This window comes from Poecile atricapillus, chromosome 7, assembly GCF_030490865.1.
Source record: "Poecile atricapillus isolate bPoeAtr1 chromosome 7, bPoeAtr1.hap1, whole genome shotgun sequence".
Taxonomy (NCBI): Eukaryota; Metazoa; Chordata; class Aves; order Passeriformes; family Paridae; genus Poecile; species Poecile atricapillus.
Genome location: NC_081255.1, coordinates 16,169,700 through 16,187,262, shown reverse-complemented (window position 1 = coordinate 16,187,262; position 17,563 = coordinate 16,169,700). Strand labels below are relative to the sequence as shown.

The 17,563-nt window shown below is 39.5% G+C and overlaps 1 protein-coding gene across 1 annotated transcript in view; it reads right to left on the bottom strand.

Moving 5' to 3' along the window:
• Nucleotides 1-2,955: 2,955 nt before the first annotated feature.
• DPYD (dihydropyrimidine dehydrogenase) overlaps nt 2,956-17,563 on the bottom strand; it is a 345,166-nt gene continuing 330,558 nt past the window's right edge. Inside the window, exons 21-23 of the mRNA XM_058842999.1 lie at nt 15,648-15,791; nt 7,036-7,176; nt 2,956-4,376 (exon numbers count right to left, since the gene is read on the bottom strand). Coding sequence (XP_058698982.1) covers nt 4,206-4,376; nt 7,036-7,176; nt 15,648-15,791 — 456 coding nt within the window. The 3' untranslated portion in view covers nt 2,956-4,205. The remainder of the gene's footprint in view (nt 4,377-7,035; nt 7,177-15,647; nt 15,792-17,563) is intronic.

Here is a 17,563-nt window from a genome sequence, read left to right as displayed (position 1 = left end):
CTACTCCTGGGCAAGGCCAGTGCGGGTTTACACAAGATCCAGCAGAGTAACCTGAAGAAGAGTTATTAAAAATTGATCTCCTGGAGTAACAACTGGAAAGATCAGTTTCTCAGAAAATAAAGGAAATGGCAACAGCAAAAACAAAGCAACCCAGATGGCCCATAAGCAGACTAATTATATGAAAGACCCAGCAGCAACTCTGAAGTTACCAATCCAGCTGCCGAGAGCATCTGCCAGGTTGCCAGATGTTGCCAATGAAAACCTATCTTCCACAGTTCATCAAAGAAGTGGAGCTGCCTGGTGAAGTGAAATCTCTGCCAATAAAATAAATATTTTATCTAAAAAATATTTTCTACTAGGAATCATTGAAAAATATAAAATTTTAACATGTCCAGCCTGATGTTACAGTAGATAAATAATGAAACATACATACAGATTGCATTGGCAAGATCTTGTTGATAGGAAATATCTATGCTTAACATTTTATTTCTAAGGCTGTAGTCTTGGATTGTGTTAAACAAAGTGGTTTTATGTGGCATGAGGTTGATGGCACTCAGCTGGGGTTTGGATAATTTGCCTTGAATCTAGCAGTTGCTTTTGCCACCTTGAGATAAAAGGCTTAAAGACAACAAAGCTGCAGGAGCCAAAGGTGACAGTAGTAGGCACTGGAAGGTGGGGAGGCTGCAGAAATTGCACTGAGCCACTCCGTGCCTGCCAAGTCACCTCTCCCAGAGCTCTGTGTCCTCCAGGGCACAACAAAGAGGAGCAGCAGTTCTAGGTGGGTAACTTACATTTTGCTCCTGCCAAATTTTATGAACTGAGCAAATGCATGGCTGCTAAAAAGGCTTCCTCTAGCAATTGGTAAAGGATCCGAGCAAGGAGCAGTGTACACGTGCAGGGCTTCAACACTGGACACACAGGCTGCCCAACAGATTCATGCAGAGACTAGTTTTAATTTTGCTACGAGATCAAATTAATATTCCATTTTAATTCAGGAAATTATGTATTTTAAAAATTCTATGTGATTTTTTAAAATGTTGCCAATCCAGTGCCTCGGAAATATTATGTCAGTTCATCCTAGAGGCCAAAACCCAAACTGCCTGTATAGTCTGTTAGCAAGGCAAAACATCTCTTTTTTCCAATGAACATGTATGGGTGCATTGGGATTCACACAAGCATATTTGGCAGCTTTTTCAAGTAATTTTTGGCCTGCAGAGCATCCACTAAACATGGGGAGCATTTTCTGTTCAGGAATATGATATGAATAAGAATGTGTTACCGGAGGATGAGCTATGGCACTTCTATCCTAATTTAATTTGTCAAATATAGTTTACAGTATTTTGTAACAATAATCAATAGCACAATATGTCTAAAAACTGCAAGGGATAGGGTTGGAGGACGTCAACCATCATATCTTTAATAATACATAATTCCTTAAATGTGCAAGTAAATCACTGAAATATATGAGCTTAATTTGGAACTTCTTACACTTTGAAAATTCATATCTCTTTTTTAATAACTGGCTACAGAATTTGCAGACTAGACCAGATTTTTCTAATTTGTTTCCTTGGCTCTTAAATGCACCAAATGGGATGATTCCCCAAGACCAAAGTGAAAAACATATAACCCCAGGAATATGTCTTTTGTGGCTCCCCCCCTGCCTGTTTACACCTCACCTTACCCTGATGACTTAAGATGTTCCTGTGGGAGACCTAAATGTGGCTCTTTCTCTGAGTTCCTGCAACACACGGATTTATTGCTGACTGTCAGAGTTAGAAACAAATGCATTTGGGAATGCATTTCCTGAAACTGTTAACTGACTTGACAGAATAAGAGTGGGGCAGACAATGGGTAGTAAGAAAGAGGCCTCTATAAACTATAAATTTATAGTCTTGATTCACAAAGAATACCTTTATGTCTCCAAAGATTGCTTTATAGCCACTGTGGAATACTGAATGTCCTGTGACTACTGAATATTCTTTGCAAAGCTCTAATTTTGCTGCTACATTCATCAGGTACCTGTGCTTACACACGTAAATTAGGTCTCTTGGCACTGTCTTGTATTTAAAAGAAATAACACTACCAGATGTGATACCTTCAGGACAGTAAGATAATTGGCACTGGGGATGTAGGAACAGAAGACCTGGAGAGACTGCCCTGCTCAGCCACAGGTGACACAGCACCTCTCATTGGTAGGCAGAATGTAGAATAAGCTGGTAACAGCCTGGGAGAAGACAACTACTTTTCCTTGCATCTGCTGTCTGAGAACATAAAATGTTATTTTCAGACCATCTTTTAATGTCTTTTTCTGCCCCACTCAAAGGCATGCTGCTTCTTAGGCAGCTCCTCAGCAGAGGGACAAGCAGAACTTGCAGAGACTCTCCAAACTTTGTCACCAACATTCACAAAACAACTTGTTCTTCCTGTGAGTCCACAGTAGCTCATGTAAGATAAGAAACTACTGCAAGACTCGGAGCTTTAAAGAAGTTGCAAGCAAGTATTTTCTCATCAGTATGACTGTCTGCTCCTGTTTCATCTGAGTCTGAAAAATCCACAATGATAAACAGGAAAATTAAAATACAAAAAGAAAACTATTAGTGGAGACACTGGACTTGAGCCTGCCAAGCAAGCCCAAAGCACCAGCAAAACAGTGTTGCAAGGATATCACGTGAAATGACATTTGAAAATGTTCAAATTACAAATGTGTGCACCCAGTGAGTGTGGGGAAGGAAGGCAAAAGGAAGGCAAGGCAAAGGCAGACAAAGAGGTGCCAGAGAGGGGCAAAGAGCATGATACATTCTGCACTGTAGGCAATCAATGGAATAATGTACATGTGAATTAACTCATTAATGGTTCCTGGAGTGAATCTTAGAGATCACGAAACACCAACTGACAAGGCTCTACAAAGAAAATCTCTTTAGTAAATGAAAAAAGAAAAATCACAACAAAGCCAAGTTGGTTTGAACATTTATTTATAATTCAGTGTTCAATTCATAAATCAAGAAACAAAAGCCAGGGTATCTTTTTAATCAAAGATTTTGCTGCTCGCAATATATGGTATAAGAAATTGAACTGATAGATCATTTGTTATTGTTATGAAACTAAAGACTTTATATTCTTAAGTGGAGTAAAGCAGACAGCAATATGTTCATATTAGAAAGTTCCTACTGTGAGTGAAAAATGGATTAAAATTGAGATGTTGTTTAGTAAGACAGATGAATCTGTATTTATTTTTGGCTGTGAAACTGCTAGAACTATACACAGCACTGGGGGAAATCACCTTGCCAGTCTGCCCTGTGTGCCTGTGTTTGGCAAACGCAGCCTGCAGGGTGTGTAGTCCGTTTGCACGCAATCAGATCTCTGACCTGAAACGTGTACATTCTGGAACATTAATTGGCACAATTAAAAAGTTATTTAGAGGATGAGCTTGGAGCAAAAAATGTCGCTTCTTAGAATCTTGAAACGCAACCTGGACTTCCTAATAAGCCATTTTAACTGTTTGCAGAGATGTTCTAAGTGTTCACCGAGGGGGGGGAAAGTAATGATCAAACCACCCATGCAACACACAAATCTGAAGAGTCCAGCATGTGTCAGTGCAAAGCAAATTTATTCTATAAAGTGACTAGTGTGAAAAAGAATTAGAAAAGATTATAAAAATACACTACCATATGTTGTAGTAGTTGAAAGTGATTAATCCAGTTCTTAAATCCTATTTTAAACTCCCTTTCATTTCTGTCTATAGAAAAATAGAAGCCACATCTATTTGTTTGAATGCTATGTAGTTAATTACATCTTCTAAGAAACTCTTTTAAAACTAAATGTAATGTTTAATTACAAAATGCTCTCCTTGAAAACAGTTAGCTTGTACATTGATTTGTAGTTCATTAAAAATGCTTTCTTAATTATATTTCCAGCCAGAAAATACACAGAGATTAAAGAGTCTATAGAGAAGTTTTGAAATCCCAGCATGAATTGTAACAAGAAAGTTACACTTCAAATAGTGGACAACTGACAGCCACGACCACCTTTCTGTAATTTCAAAACGTAATTGTTGCAAAAACAGTAATTGGAAAGCGGTGTTCATTGTAACAGCTATCAACAGCATTACATTTTTTATAGGAGCGGATTTGCAAGGACTAATTAGAAAGCAAATCAATTGCATCAAACAAGTGTGAAGCTCCCCTCAGCTGCGGGGTTCAGGGCGCTCAGCGCGCGGGGTTCAGGGCTAAGGGCAGCCCGCGCTTGGGCTCGTAGGGGGTTGTCCTGGAAACCATGCGGATGCAGTCGATGACAGGGCACACGCTGAGACACAGGGTGCAGCCTGTACAGCTGTCAGTAACCGTGGGCAGGTGGGTTTCGGGATCAAACTGGATAGCCTGCAACCAGGAATAAACATTATTGATGGCACGCACGGGAAAGGTCAGAATTGCTCCCATTCTAGTGTCTGCATTTCCTGCGCTACAGCACTTGGAGACATCTTGGTGTGATTCTGCACTGCAGCTATAGCAACTGTTCCACTGGCAGGGAACAAAAAACCCCTCTCCAGACACTGAAATTAGAGAGGTGGGCCAAATTACTCCTCGGCAAAAGCTCACGGGCCACAAGGCCTGGATACAAAAGGAGGAGTTTGCCCCACGGTATTTAAACTCCCAGAGGGTGCTTCTTGATGTAAAGGAAGTATTTCCTAAGGCAGCAATGTGCTGGGGTTATTGGTTTAGAGGAGACACCAGACCACACCTGTACAGCTTCAGCACAATGCCCATCACAAGGCATTCTTTTGACTTTTAATTTCAGCACAGCATAAATGATCTAATTTAATAAACAGCAGAGGAAAAACACAGCTCATTGTGCCTCGTGTGATTACTTTCCTTTGCAAATCTTTGAAAGGATAATCAGAGTTTGGGGCAGGCAGAGCTTGCTTCAGTTCTCACGTTCCATGCAGTGAATCCTCATTACCAATTAGGGTGATAAGTGTATTTGAATGTGAAATAACAGTTGCAGTCTCAATGATATAAGCTCCTGGTTATAATGGAAATGGCAATTAAAAGCAAAAACAAAAGCATCACACAACCGCAAAAGTGTCAATATCTAAAAAGCAAGACTAGAAAAGTAAAAAAATTTAAAAAGCACCAGAAACACTGAACATCCACTTTGAAGAGTTTAGGAGGGAAGATCAGGCCTGAAAGTTGAACTCTAGCAAACAAGCAGTGCCTTAGCAAACCTCCCTGAGCACTGTCAGCATCTGGGGGAGGCAGGGAGGTGATGGAAGTGCTGGCACTGCTGCAGGCTGGCTCCTAAGGCAGATTTGAGGCATTTGGGGTTTCAGTACTAGGAAGGCACAGAAGTTGCTGTAGCAACCAGTAAGGGCACTAAGTCTGTAGTAACTGCCCTGGATCTCTGAGTTTTACTTTAGCTCAAGCACAAAGAGAGCTCTGGCTCGTGAGTATTTAAGGAGGACTCCTTTCTTTCTCTCTCCCTAACAACAATGCACATCTTGAAAGGGAGTTCAAAGAGGGAGAGGAAGTCAGGACTACGGTGCTGACTTTAAATTAAGGAAAGCTTTTCTGTTGGAGTCATACAAGGTGACAGCTGTGTAGAGCAGCATGGATATTTCTGAAACAAAGGGAAGCATAAAGCAGACGCTGTTTTGAAGGTGAGGGGGGTTGCTGTTGATTTATTTGCAATTAAGAATTCCTTTGCAATTCTGTTCAATTAATTTCTTTTCAATTTCCTTAATTAAATAAGGAAAAAGCATTTTTCTTTTGTGCTTAGAAAACCTTCTGGGGGTTTAAACTTTGGTTCTTTTGGTGCTGATTTTTTTTTCCAATTACAGAAAATAAAATTTACTAAATCTAAACCAAATCTTTTGCTCTCTAAGGGTTATATGAAAAATATAATTTTCTTGAGAAATCTGATTAAGGGGAAAGGTGAAGATTGCAATGTCAAGAAAAAAATTAGACAGTTAAAAGGCTACTGTAGTAATCTATTTTGGTGTAAATACACCATTAATTTTCTTGTATCAGTGGAAAAACCCTTTGCTTTGACATACTTGTTTCAAATGCAGTTGATTTGCAATGGAAGACTTCTTGCTGTGACTTTATGTAGTTCAAGTCATCAGACCTATTATTGGTTAGACTGAACTGAACAAAAACTCATGGTATCCAGTGGACACTTGGTGCTGAATTAAACTATTTGTTTTTGACAAGCTCTTCTCAGACTAAGGTGTATGGAAACATTCATGTAGAAAATATTGCTTGCTACATATTGGATTCCATGAAAGTTATGCTAGACCATATTTTGATTTTCTAAAAGAAAATGACTTCTCCTGTACTTTTGTTTTTCCTGCAGACCAGTCCATCAGCTCCAGTGGACACGGCATGGAATAGCACCTAGACATGTTGATATATTTCATACAACTTGCTACTGTATTGAACAATCAGAGAAGTACTTTGCTGCAAACAGGAGACCCAGCTCAAAATTGGTCCATTTTCCGGTCATAATGATTTTGCAAGCTTCAACCTGCTGCTCTAAAACCCTGGCAGTTATCCTGGAGAAAGGATTTGTAACTCAGTCAAGATTAAAACAAAACCCCATCTGCCTGAACCCTGAATGAGTTTGGTTTTTGAGGGAACCAGAACTGGATTTCTTAAAAAACATTTGGCAATTAAGACCAGCCCATATCTCCCCATATCCCCTTGGTGGGAAGGGATGTGTTCTTCCCTTTCTCCATCATCTTCCTGATAACCATCAAGAACTACATTTCATTCTTGGGGCTCCTCCATTTTCCTCCTCTTACAAAGAACCCCAGTTGCAGGAAGGGCCTTGTGACAGTGACATGGTCTGTGCAGCCCCCCAGGACCAGCCGTGTTCCAGCACGGCTTGTGAGCCAGAGCCTGGGAGCACGATGGGCTTTGAAATCAACATTTTAGGCATCTGTTTTTACCACCTGCTCATTAACAGAAGGTGAATTCTTTCTTCCCAGCAGCAGAAAGATAACTCATCGTGCCTTTCTGCTAATTACAGCTGTGCTCTTACCTGGTAGCCAGAATCATTACAGGTCATGTAGCATTTGCCACAGTTGATACACATTTCCTCGTCAATCAGAGCCACAACTTGCTCCGTGTTGCACAGATCACCATATGTTCCAATATACTGCAGTGCTTTTCCAATTACATCCTAGGGGGAAAAAAAACCTTATTGACTCATTTGTAAGATACCTAGTCAGTCTCTACAGCTGCACTGGAGTGCTCTCTAGTACTTTAACATGGAAGATTTGGCCATGCATTTTGATGATGTTTAGGATTTTTCTTATAGATTTCCAAGAGGCTGACCTTCATACCCCCTGTAAAATATGAATAATTTTCCATACAGGCACATTTTGAATGTAGGCAGTACTAGAAGTATACATTGTGTACAAACACATTCTACAAATAGGTTACACATTTAGTACTAGATTTTGCATGTGCTGTTTTCCCATGATTGGGTGAAACTTCAAGTAACATAATGGAATGTAAACAGGAGTGACATGCTATAATCAGATAATTTTTGGTCATTTCTCACTAGCACAGATTTAAGAACTCATAGCAATGAAAGAAAAAACTGAGAGAGAACAATAACAGCTCTTCTCTCTTTAGCAAGATGCACAAATGACATGATCATCAGTTTATAGCAGATATTGTACAGAAGTAAGCTCGGTCTAATCATGCAAGATTTCAGGATTAAATTCAGAGGTAAGAACTTGCTGCATCAACCTTACACATTAGTGCTGCAAAAGGTGTATCTCAGCACAGCACACGTCAAAAAGAAAAGCTCTGCTACATAAATTAAACGCAGAAATTAGTCCAACTTTGTCCTCCTAGTCTGCTAAGAACTTGCAAACCCAGCACTACTTTCTGAAAGAAAGAGGTCTACCTGGTCTTCAGCACTTGTACAACAGTATCTTTACGCTAAGACATTAATTTCTTTGTTCACTGGATGCAGTATTAGGATCTATGAAGCTGCTCCTAGTGACTGTTGAGGTAGAAAATTCAAACAAATCCTATGCCCAGGAAAAAAGACTGGCAAATTGTACTGTTTCCTTGTTCCAAAAACACTCAAATGTTTTCTCTCTGCCAAACCCCATAGCTGCTGCCATATGAAATACCTTGGTAGCATTCATTCAATGCTAAAAGCCTTCCAGTTCTTCTCAGCAACATGCAGAGAACATTAATGCTCTTTCAGCATAAAACAGCTATGGAACATTGCTAAAGGCAGCACGATGAGTGTGGACAGATGACTGTGAGCAAGTTATCACAGCTTAATGAATTAACACTCATCACTCGAGCTGTGCAAGCTGATTTTGTGCATGGTCCAAAATCACTGCAAATTTGAAGCAAAATCTGTTTGCTTAAACTACTGCAAAAGGTCAATTAACTACTATGAAAGTGTTTCAGCTAATGCTTTTTACTAGAACAGGACTGGAACACAAAGCCCTTTAGTGTGACTCCACTGATGAACTACACTAACTAAATCAAATGTGATCTCCTAGGAACTGCTTACACCCCTGTCTTTTGATTTCCAGCTCTTACTCAGAAACATTCATAGATTTACTGGATTTACAGCATTTTTCAGGTGTCTGCAGTCTTTTGTGTCAGCTGAAATACTGTAGTGGTAGACTTCAGTTTCTTTCACCTCTCTTGTCTTTTGAACCTGCTACAGGTTTCAAAATACACGTGTCTTTATGTGACCTGCTGGCCCCAGCAACACTAGGAGTCCTTGAGCCTCTCTTGTGTGTATACAGCCCCCAAACATTCCACTGCCACAATGCATGTTTCCAGCAAGTGATGAGCTGTGTGCTCAAGAACTTAAAGAAATGATGTAAAACCTGCACAACATACAATTAAGTAGCTTTCCACTGCCTGCCTGTGTTGCAGAAGTATCAACAGGGGGAGATTTCTGATACTGAAGAACTTTTCAGTCTAAAAAACCTCATATGTTTAAAAAACATGGGTAATTTTCTCAGGAAGGTTCTGGATTCTCATCAGGATTCTTTAAATATTGTTTGGATGTTAACAAAACCCACAGAGCTCAAGTGGGTTGCAGAGATGTGCTACTCAAATAACCGTGGAATGGAGTGTCTTGCTTATGAGAGAAGACAAAAAGAACCTTACAAGCTGTTTAGCCTAGGAAGACGATGGCAGAGCAGGAATATAATGTCTCTATATATACACATCAGGGAGAAAAAAGGGCTGTTTAAGTTAAATGACAATGCTGGCACAAGAACACACGGTTGTAAACTAGCCATGAATAAATTCAAAGCTGGAAATTAGAGAAGGGGTTTTGAATGGGAAAGGAGTGAGGTGTTTAACACCCTTCCAGGGAAACAGCCAGGGGAGATGGGGAAGACAGTCCAAGGTTTAAGGTAGTGTTCGATAGCTCAGGAAATGGTTGCTTGAAACAACACAATCAAAATTGATTTTTCCAGCTACAAACTTACAAAGGGAATAACAAAAACAATGCATAAGGCATTGTGATTTCTGCATTTTTAACCAAGTCTTACTTCTCACAGCCCACAAAAATACACTTCTGGGGACTTAGAATCCCAAATAGGTAGCATGATGGCACTTTAGAGGTTTCAAATTTCAAAAGACTGTGTCAATGATTTACTGCTCATTTACACTCATTGGTGTTGTGTCTTTTAATCACTTTTTTCTCTCAAGCAAAGACTGTATATTTATTCATTTGCAAAGTTTCAAGATATTATTGGCTAAAAAAGCAATGGTACTTAAAAGATGTTCTGCAGGTGCACTCTTTTACAGCATCTCAGAGCTTCTTGTTTTCATCAAATCATAAATGCTTGGAACAAAATAAACAGTGCAGCAAGAAATAATCAGCTTTCGCTGTTTTAGGCAGTTTCACTCCAAAAAGCAACTGTCTAAAATGGCACTATGGGATTCCACACTTGGTATATCTCAATGGCCTCCGGATCAAAGTTGCACTGTTTACAGATTAAATTTTTTTTTTTTTTCCAACTGCCAGACCTGCAAACAGAAGCCAGGTTCTGAAAGTCAAGCTGTGTTCTTTCTGGCTTATGCATTACCAGCAGCAATTTAAAAACAAAACAAAACAAAAAACAAACAAACAAACAAAAAAAAACCAACCCAAAAAAACAAAACCCTGGAAGTTAAATTTGGTCCTAAGCTGCACCTTTGCAACAGCAGGGACCTAGAGTAGTCGTTTTGATTACTGCTGTGCTGTCCTCCTCTTCTCAACATAACCATACTGAAAAAACAGGGAAATAAATGTAGTCCTGCAACTGGAGCTGTCAGGGAATTCAGTTGCTATGGAGAGAATCAGAGCAGAATGCATTAGTTTTATGTTACTAATGAATACAGAAAAAAAAATTCTTTTTGTCACTAAGCTAAGCAGATGTGGGTTTGAGTATACACAAGGAGAAGATCTGTTCAGCAGGATATTAGGTTTGCAATTCTACGACAGGTGCATTTTAATGTTAATGTATCAACCATTTTATGATGATTAGCTTTTCATTAGTCATCATATTAGTAAACCTGTATTTGTAAATACAATTCATGGTTCAGCTCTGGTTGGTGTAGACCTGCTGTGTCCATCTTCATGCAGATGCTTTTGTAAAAGACCACACTGTGTTCTAGAGATGATGAACATCACAGGCCTCTCATTAGAAAGCCAGACACAGTGCAGGTACTGCACGTCATAAAGCAAGTCAGTGGGAACACACGTTAGGGAGGTGCCTGCCTTCCACCTGATCTTTTTTGGCAATAAAGGTGAGGTACAGTCAGAGAGCCAGAGATGAAAAGAAGAAATGTTAGAAATAAAACTATGGATTAAAGAATAAAAAGTCACCAGAATCTGAGGGTATGTGACCAAGGTCAACTTACAGTAAAGTAGCTTACAAAAATACATAAAACTGACTTTCCTTGAAAGATTACAGACACTTTGCCAACACTTAAAAAAGGCTACTAAAGGTACTCTGAGATTTAGGGACCCTCTAAGCCTGATTTTCAGTTTAACAGCTGCAGTACTAGCTAAAGTGGGCCTTAGGAAATAATTCAAATCATAGAATCATACCATATCATACAATATCCTGAGTTGGAAGGGACCCACATCATTGAGTCCAATTACTGGCTGCGCACAGGACAATCCCAAAAATTCACACTATAAGCCTGTGAGTGTTGTCCACTTAAATGAACCTTTGTGACATAATTCAACATGGTTTATATAATGAAAATTATGCTTCTTGTATCGATCACAATTCTTTATGAAGACTGTTAAATAATAAATTTAAAAAAAATAAAAATCTTAAATAACCAAAATCCTGGTAATTTTAATGTTTGACAAGGCCTCTAACAGAGGCCTGTGACACAAGAGAACTCTAAAAGTAATTAACCATGAAGTGGCTAAACAGAGCCAAAAATAAAGGGCTTGAATACAATGATCAATGTTCAGAAAAAATAAAGTATTAGCAGAACAAAGTATCTCAATTTTCTGGTTAAGCTGTGATGCTGTTTAATATGCTTGAGTGTGTTTCAGGAAAAGCTTTGAACCAGAAGACTGTAGAGTTGATACAAGCTCTCATTTAAACTAAATTAAAATCCAAGGAACTTGTAGGTATTTTATAAAACTAGATGAACAGGTACTATCACAATGAAAAAATGCAGTTCGACAAGCAGCTTATCAAAGTAAGTAACTTTTAGTGATCTTGCCAGCAGATACATTCTAGATTAAAGAAAGCTGCAAGAGAAAACAGGGTAGGAGACACCACTGACAGCTCACAGAACTGTCCTGATCAGAGGCAAACAAAGTAGCCCCCATAAGTGCTGTAGTGCTGTTGTAATTAATCAGCCACGATGTGGAATACGCGGCCATTCCAGTTTTACCAACAGAAGCACAGTGCCCTGGAGCACTGGGCAGTGATTAATGGCATGAAATTTAACAAGTCCCAATGCCAGTTTCTGCACTTAGGATAGAATAACACCGGGCAGAAATATAACCAGAGCAGCAGGAAGGGATCGGGGGTGCTGGTGGGCACAGCTGGGTGTGGCTCAGCATTGTGCCTGGACAGCCCAGAGGGTAAAACCATGTCCTGGGCTGCAGCAAACATGACACAAGGGGCCAAAAGGGAGGGGAGGACCATTATGGACTATTGCAGGTGAGATTATTTCTGTGATTCATGTTGGAATATATACTTGGAAGAAGCAGCCTTAGAGTCCCATGAATTAGGGGATATGCATAATTCCACCTGAAATATGAATGTCTCCACATTCATGATGAAAATTACAGTATGGTCTTTCAAGGCAGGCGAGCACAAGGTAAAACAACTCGTGTTAAACACACAGATACATGTCAGGAAGGATCCAAAGGGTACAAAATAGTTATGGCAAAATAGAGCTGTCCTTACTTCAACATTCCTTACCTCTCAAGAGGCTATTAGAGATTTAGCACAGCACTGGACTAAATGTTGCTAATGCCTCCTGCAATGCTGGCTTTTAGATGGGTGCTTACACACCAGCAGAAAAAGACTTGCATATATGTAGGTGCAAAAGACCATGTAAATGTGTCTGTACAAACGAAGATGAAAAATATTTCAAACACAAGGAATTTCAGAGAGGATCTCTGTGGATATTTTTCCAGCAGGTGGAACAGCAGGTGGAGCAGCTAAGAGAGCTAGGCCAGAATGTTTGAATTACCAAACAATGTCTACAGCAAGGCTTCTGGAATAAAGAAAGGAAGAAATAAAATAAGCAGATAAATGGTGACTGAATATTGTGGTATAGGCCCTGAAGGACAAAGATCTAAATTATTAGGAAGAAAAACACAGGAACATATAAGGAAAGAAATTAAAGCAATAAGGAGGCAACCTGAGGTAGGCAAATACATCTTTGGGAGCTGTACAAAACTGCAACTGAAAAGAAAAGATCCAGGGCACATACCCACATAGAGCACAGTTTCTAATATTACAGACAAGTGAGAAAAGAACAAACAACTCTGCCAAATATCAAAACATGCAGTTTCAATTAATATTGAAGAGAAAATTCATGGGAAAAGACATCCAAAAATAAATTAGATTTTGGATAATCACAGAGGGGTTTTAAATTGACAAATAAATGGCAATTTGACAGCATGTGGAATTTATATAAGTGTTGGAATTTACATATCACCAACCCAACAGCCAATTAGATGGACGAGGAAATTTTGGGGAAGCATCAGGAAATTTGTAGCAACCCCCCAAAAATACAACCAGGCAATGTAGGGGTAACAGGTCTTTCAAGGGCACCTATCTGTACATCCAAGGGCACCTTAGGTACAGGAATGGGGTCTAGAGTGCCCCCAGAGCCTTCTCTTTTTCAGGCCGAACAACCACAAATATCTTGGTCTGTCTACATAGGAAAGCTGCTCCTGCAGTTTGAACATCTTAGTCACTCTCTGAGGGTTTCCTTGTTGTGTCTGGGTTTGTCCACGATCGACTGTACATCTCTGCAGGTCTCTGGGAATTTTTCACTGACTTCCTCTTTGTTGGGGTGCATCACTCCTGAGCTTGGAAGAGGTGATTCTTGGCTATTACCAGCTTGCTTGGGCCTCTCTTTCCTCCGGGACTTTATTTCATATATTCATATATATATTCTCACTCCTCCCTGCGACTGAAGTTGCTGTTTTTCCACCCCTTTTAAAATACATTATCCCAGATGTGCTGCCGATGGGCTTGGCCTTGGCCAGTGGTGGGTCTGTCCTGCAGCTGGGTGCCAGTGCTCTGCCAGGCCCTGGGGAGCTTCCAGCAGATTCTCACAGAAGCCACCCCTGCAGCCCCACCTCTATCAAACCTTGCCATGCAAACCCAAAGCAACACCTCTCACTGCTGCTTTTGTCATTACAGTGAGAGCACTCCCTTCGAAAGAGATGGCCAGACTGAAAGACTGCCAGGAGTCAGCCTTGGCAATGCCTGTCTTCTTCTAATAGCTTCAGTCACATTTAACTGGAGGCGTGAGGAAGATGATACCCTGATTTCTCTGGCTGAGAAGCTCCTCAGACACCACTCAGAAGTATTCAATATCTGTGTAAACAAATGTTTTTGTTTGGGGGAATGAATTTTCCTCTTCCTTGCAGTGGGCTCTCTTTTCTTCTTTTTAATCTGTCTCCTACTACTTGGATCTTTTTTTGCTTTTCTACTTGGAGTTAGGCATGATAAATTATTGACCTCAATTTTTTTTTTTTTTTTTTTTTTCTCCTAGTCTTCATGTCTGTTTTTCCCTCTTGCTAAACTTTTCCCTTCATTCAGTTTATTTGCTTTTGGATGGTTATCAGTTTTTTGGTTTTCTGCAGTTTTCAGAAGCAAGCCATCTCATTGAAAATGCAGTTATTGGCTGTTGCTTCTTCTTTCTCTTTTTCCCTACATCAATACTCTCTCTGCAAAGAGAACAGAACCATGAAACCTCTGAGGTCAAGCAGGCTTTGAAAATGCTCATCATTGCAAGGAAAAAAGAGTATATTGCTGTTCTTTGGAACTTTTTGTAGAGATATATATATATATATATATATATATATATATGTAGAAGGGAACCTCAGCACAAGAGGAGAGGAGGGATTTTCAAAAGCATGACATAAACCAAAATAAACAATGCAAAAACCTGAGAGAGGTCTACAGAAGCAGCAAACTAATTAACTTAAACAGGAAGATGATTCAAAATTTCTCCTCGTCTGGTTTTGCCATCCTACCAGTTAGCATGGAATACTGGATGTATTGGTAAACTGCAAAATTCTCTTGGGAATTATGTGGCTTTCTGAGCCACAGCTCATGTTCCATTTTATGCTTGGCCTTATTTTTTAAGAATTCTTACACATCTAATCATGCAGACATCTGATATTCACCCATATATATGAAGACAGTCAACAAGGTCAATAGATATTATTTTCATTTTGCTTTATAAATGGTCCACATGAGAATCCTGATTTTAAAAAAAAAATTTCCCTATTCAGACTTGAAGTTTAAGTAAGCAGTAAAGTGAACACCTAGAATAATTAGCTCATGTTGTGTCATTTTATTGATATTTATTGACTACCTAAGGGAAGGGAAAAGGTTCAATGTATGGATTATGCAGTAGATAGGGGTCACAGGCTTTATTTTTACCTTGACATTTACTCATTGTAGATGGTAGATCAGCTACTTAGACAAACATTCTCCAGCTTTAAAAGTTCAATCTCTAAACCTATGACACAGCTTTTATATGAACTGAGCACCAGCCTTTGCCATCGATCCAACATGAGGGATGGAGGCATTTAGCACAGTGCAAGTAATCAAAAGGTATCATGCAAAACAGTTCATACTGTAGCATTCAAACTGAAAGGAATTCTAAACAGTTCTGCTTTGTTCTTCAAGGCATTACCCCTGCTTGTTCTGCAACTACTCTTCCATTGCCTGAGTATCTTCATTCTGAAAAATGACATTAGGGAAATACCTATACATGTACATCACAAATCATTTCCCATCGATTTTGGTTAAAAGCTAGAAAGTCTGCATAAAGAGCTCTCTTTGATGCGGTCTAACAAGCTTAAAAGCAGTAATAACCAACTCAAACTGCTAGAAATGACTGTGCATGTCAACTGCCTATCACTTCTTATGCATGTATTTTTGTTACCTTGATTGCTGGAACAGGCTTCTTCGGAACAAAGTGTTTTTCCTCAGGAAGCTCAGCAGCCATGTTCTGTGCTTTCAGTTTAATCTTGTTCTCAGCTATTATCTTTCTGCGTTGCTCCAGGTAAGGCCCAAAACTGGGCAGTTTCTGAAACAAAAATCAGTAAACAGGATAATGCTTAGTAAGCAGGTGTAGTAAAAAGATGAGTCTGATCCCAAGGGTGAGACCTCAAGTCCATGCTGACTGCAACTTGCTTCTCATTCAGGAAGCTGAAATTGAAATCAGTAAGACTGCACCAGAGTGAGAAGTGAATAAAAATCAAATATGAACATTGGGATCTGACTTGGAAATATATACTGAATATTAAAATATTAATATCTCACAGCAGAAAAATAGCTGAATTGCAGGTCAGAATCCAACAGTCTATTATTTCCCCATTGCATACTTGCTTATATATAAAAATGTATCATGTTAAATAATTCAAATGCGTAACTTTATTTCTATTTCATTTTATACTATGTGGAAAGGTATCATAAACTTATCAGTTTACATAGAAGGGTTCCATCAGTATTTAAGATTATTTGTATCAATATCTGAAAAAATCAATAAATATTTTTAAAGCTTACAAACATGCATTTGGCAGTGTGATAACAGAAGACTGTTTTGACCTGTCAAAGTAAGGCTAACAAACACCAAATGAACTGAAACACATTATAATCTCCTAATTTTCCTCTATGTCCCACTTGCAATCTTTTCTGCAACATTTAGTCCTTGAACCCAATTAAGCTAACTCCAGAGAAAGATTTCACTGAATTGCAAAACTCATATCTCACCCAAGAACATGAAAGGGCTGGATCAGATTTCCTGAAACACTCATCTTCCCCCACCAAAAATAAATCCTTTTGCTTACCTGCAAGATATGTGGACAACTGTAGAGTGCCACAATCACAGATTTATGTGAGTGAGAAATAGTAGAAAAATGGACTTTTGTTCAATGCAATAGACCATGCCCTTCCTCCCCTGAAAGTAGTTCCTAATTCTGTAGAAGTATTTTATCCATCTAACTCAAGCCTGTTCAGAAGCTACAGCAGAACTGCAGAAAGCAGCAGGTAGTAACAGGGGATACATAGCCTGAGCAGCTGCTGGCATTAATTCACGCTAATAATACAACCTCAAAGAGCATATCGAACAAGATACAGTATTGCTGTGCTTATCAATTTTTTAAGAGGGAATTTCAATGTGAATTTTAAACCCCAGATTATTTAAAAATTTACAAATTATTACTTTTTAAAATAAAGTAAATCCAGAAGAGGTTACTCTGCTCTTCTGCTAATCCTTAGGAGAAAAATTCCTCAATGATCTCCACCAGTCACAATACCCAACCTTGGCACCTCAGGCTTCTTGCCATGACAAACAAAAGGTTTTGGCTGCTGGGTTTTGGGCATTCTGAGCATACAGCCAGAGGGTGAGGTCCTTGAAATGCTCCCCTGCTTCCAAGATTTGGTTTGTGGTCTCAACACATTTTTAGCAGCCAGTCAGCTCCAGCCTCACCACGTCCAGGAGCTCTCCAGAGGTGCAGGCTGGGACTGAACCCTGCTCTGGGTCACAGCCACAGTCTGGGCAAAAGCAAGGCAGGACTGGTGGTGCTGCAGCTCCCATGTGTCCCAAAGGCAGAGGGAGCCTGAGTTTGCCCTTTGGCAGAGAGCTCTTATTTTGTCTGTTCAATGGGAACTTTGCTCCTGCGTGCCATGTTCAAGGGCTTCCTTACACGCATCAAACTTCCCTTTCTGTGCAGTTCTGTACATGAAATGTTCTGGGACATCTCAAAATCAGGCTTTGAGAATTCCAGCAAACAGCAGTAAGGTGCTGGCCTTCCATATTGAAGTCAAAAAAGGCAACAAAAGCAGAATTATTTTAAC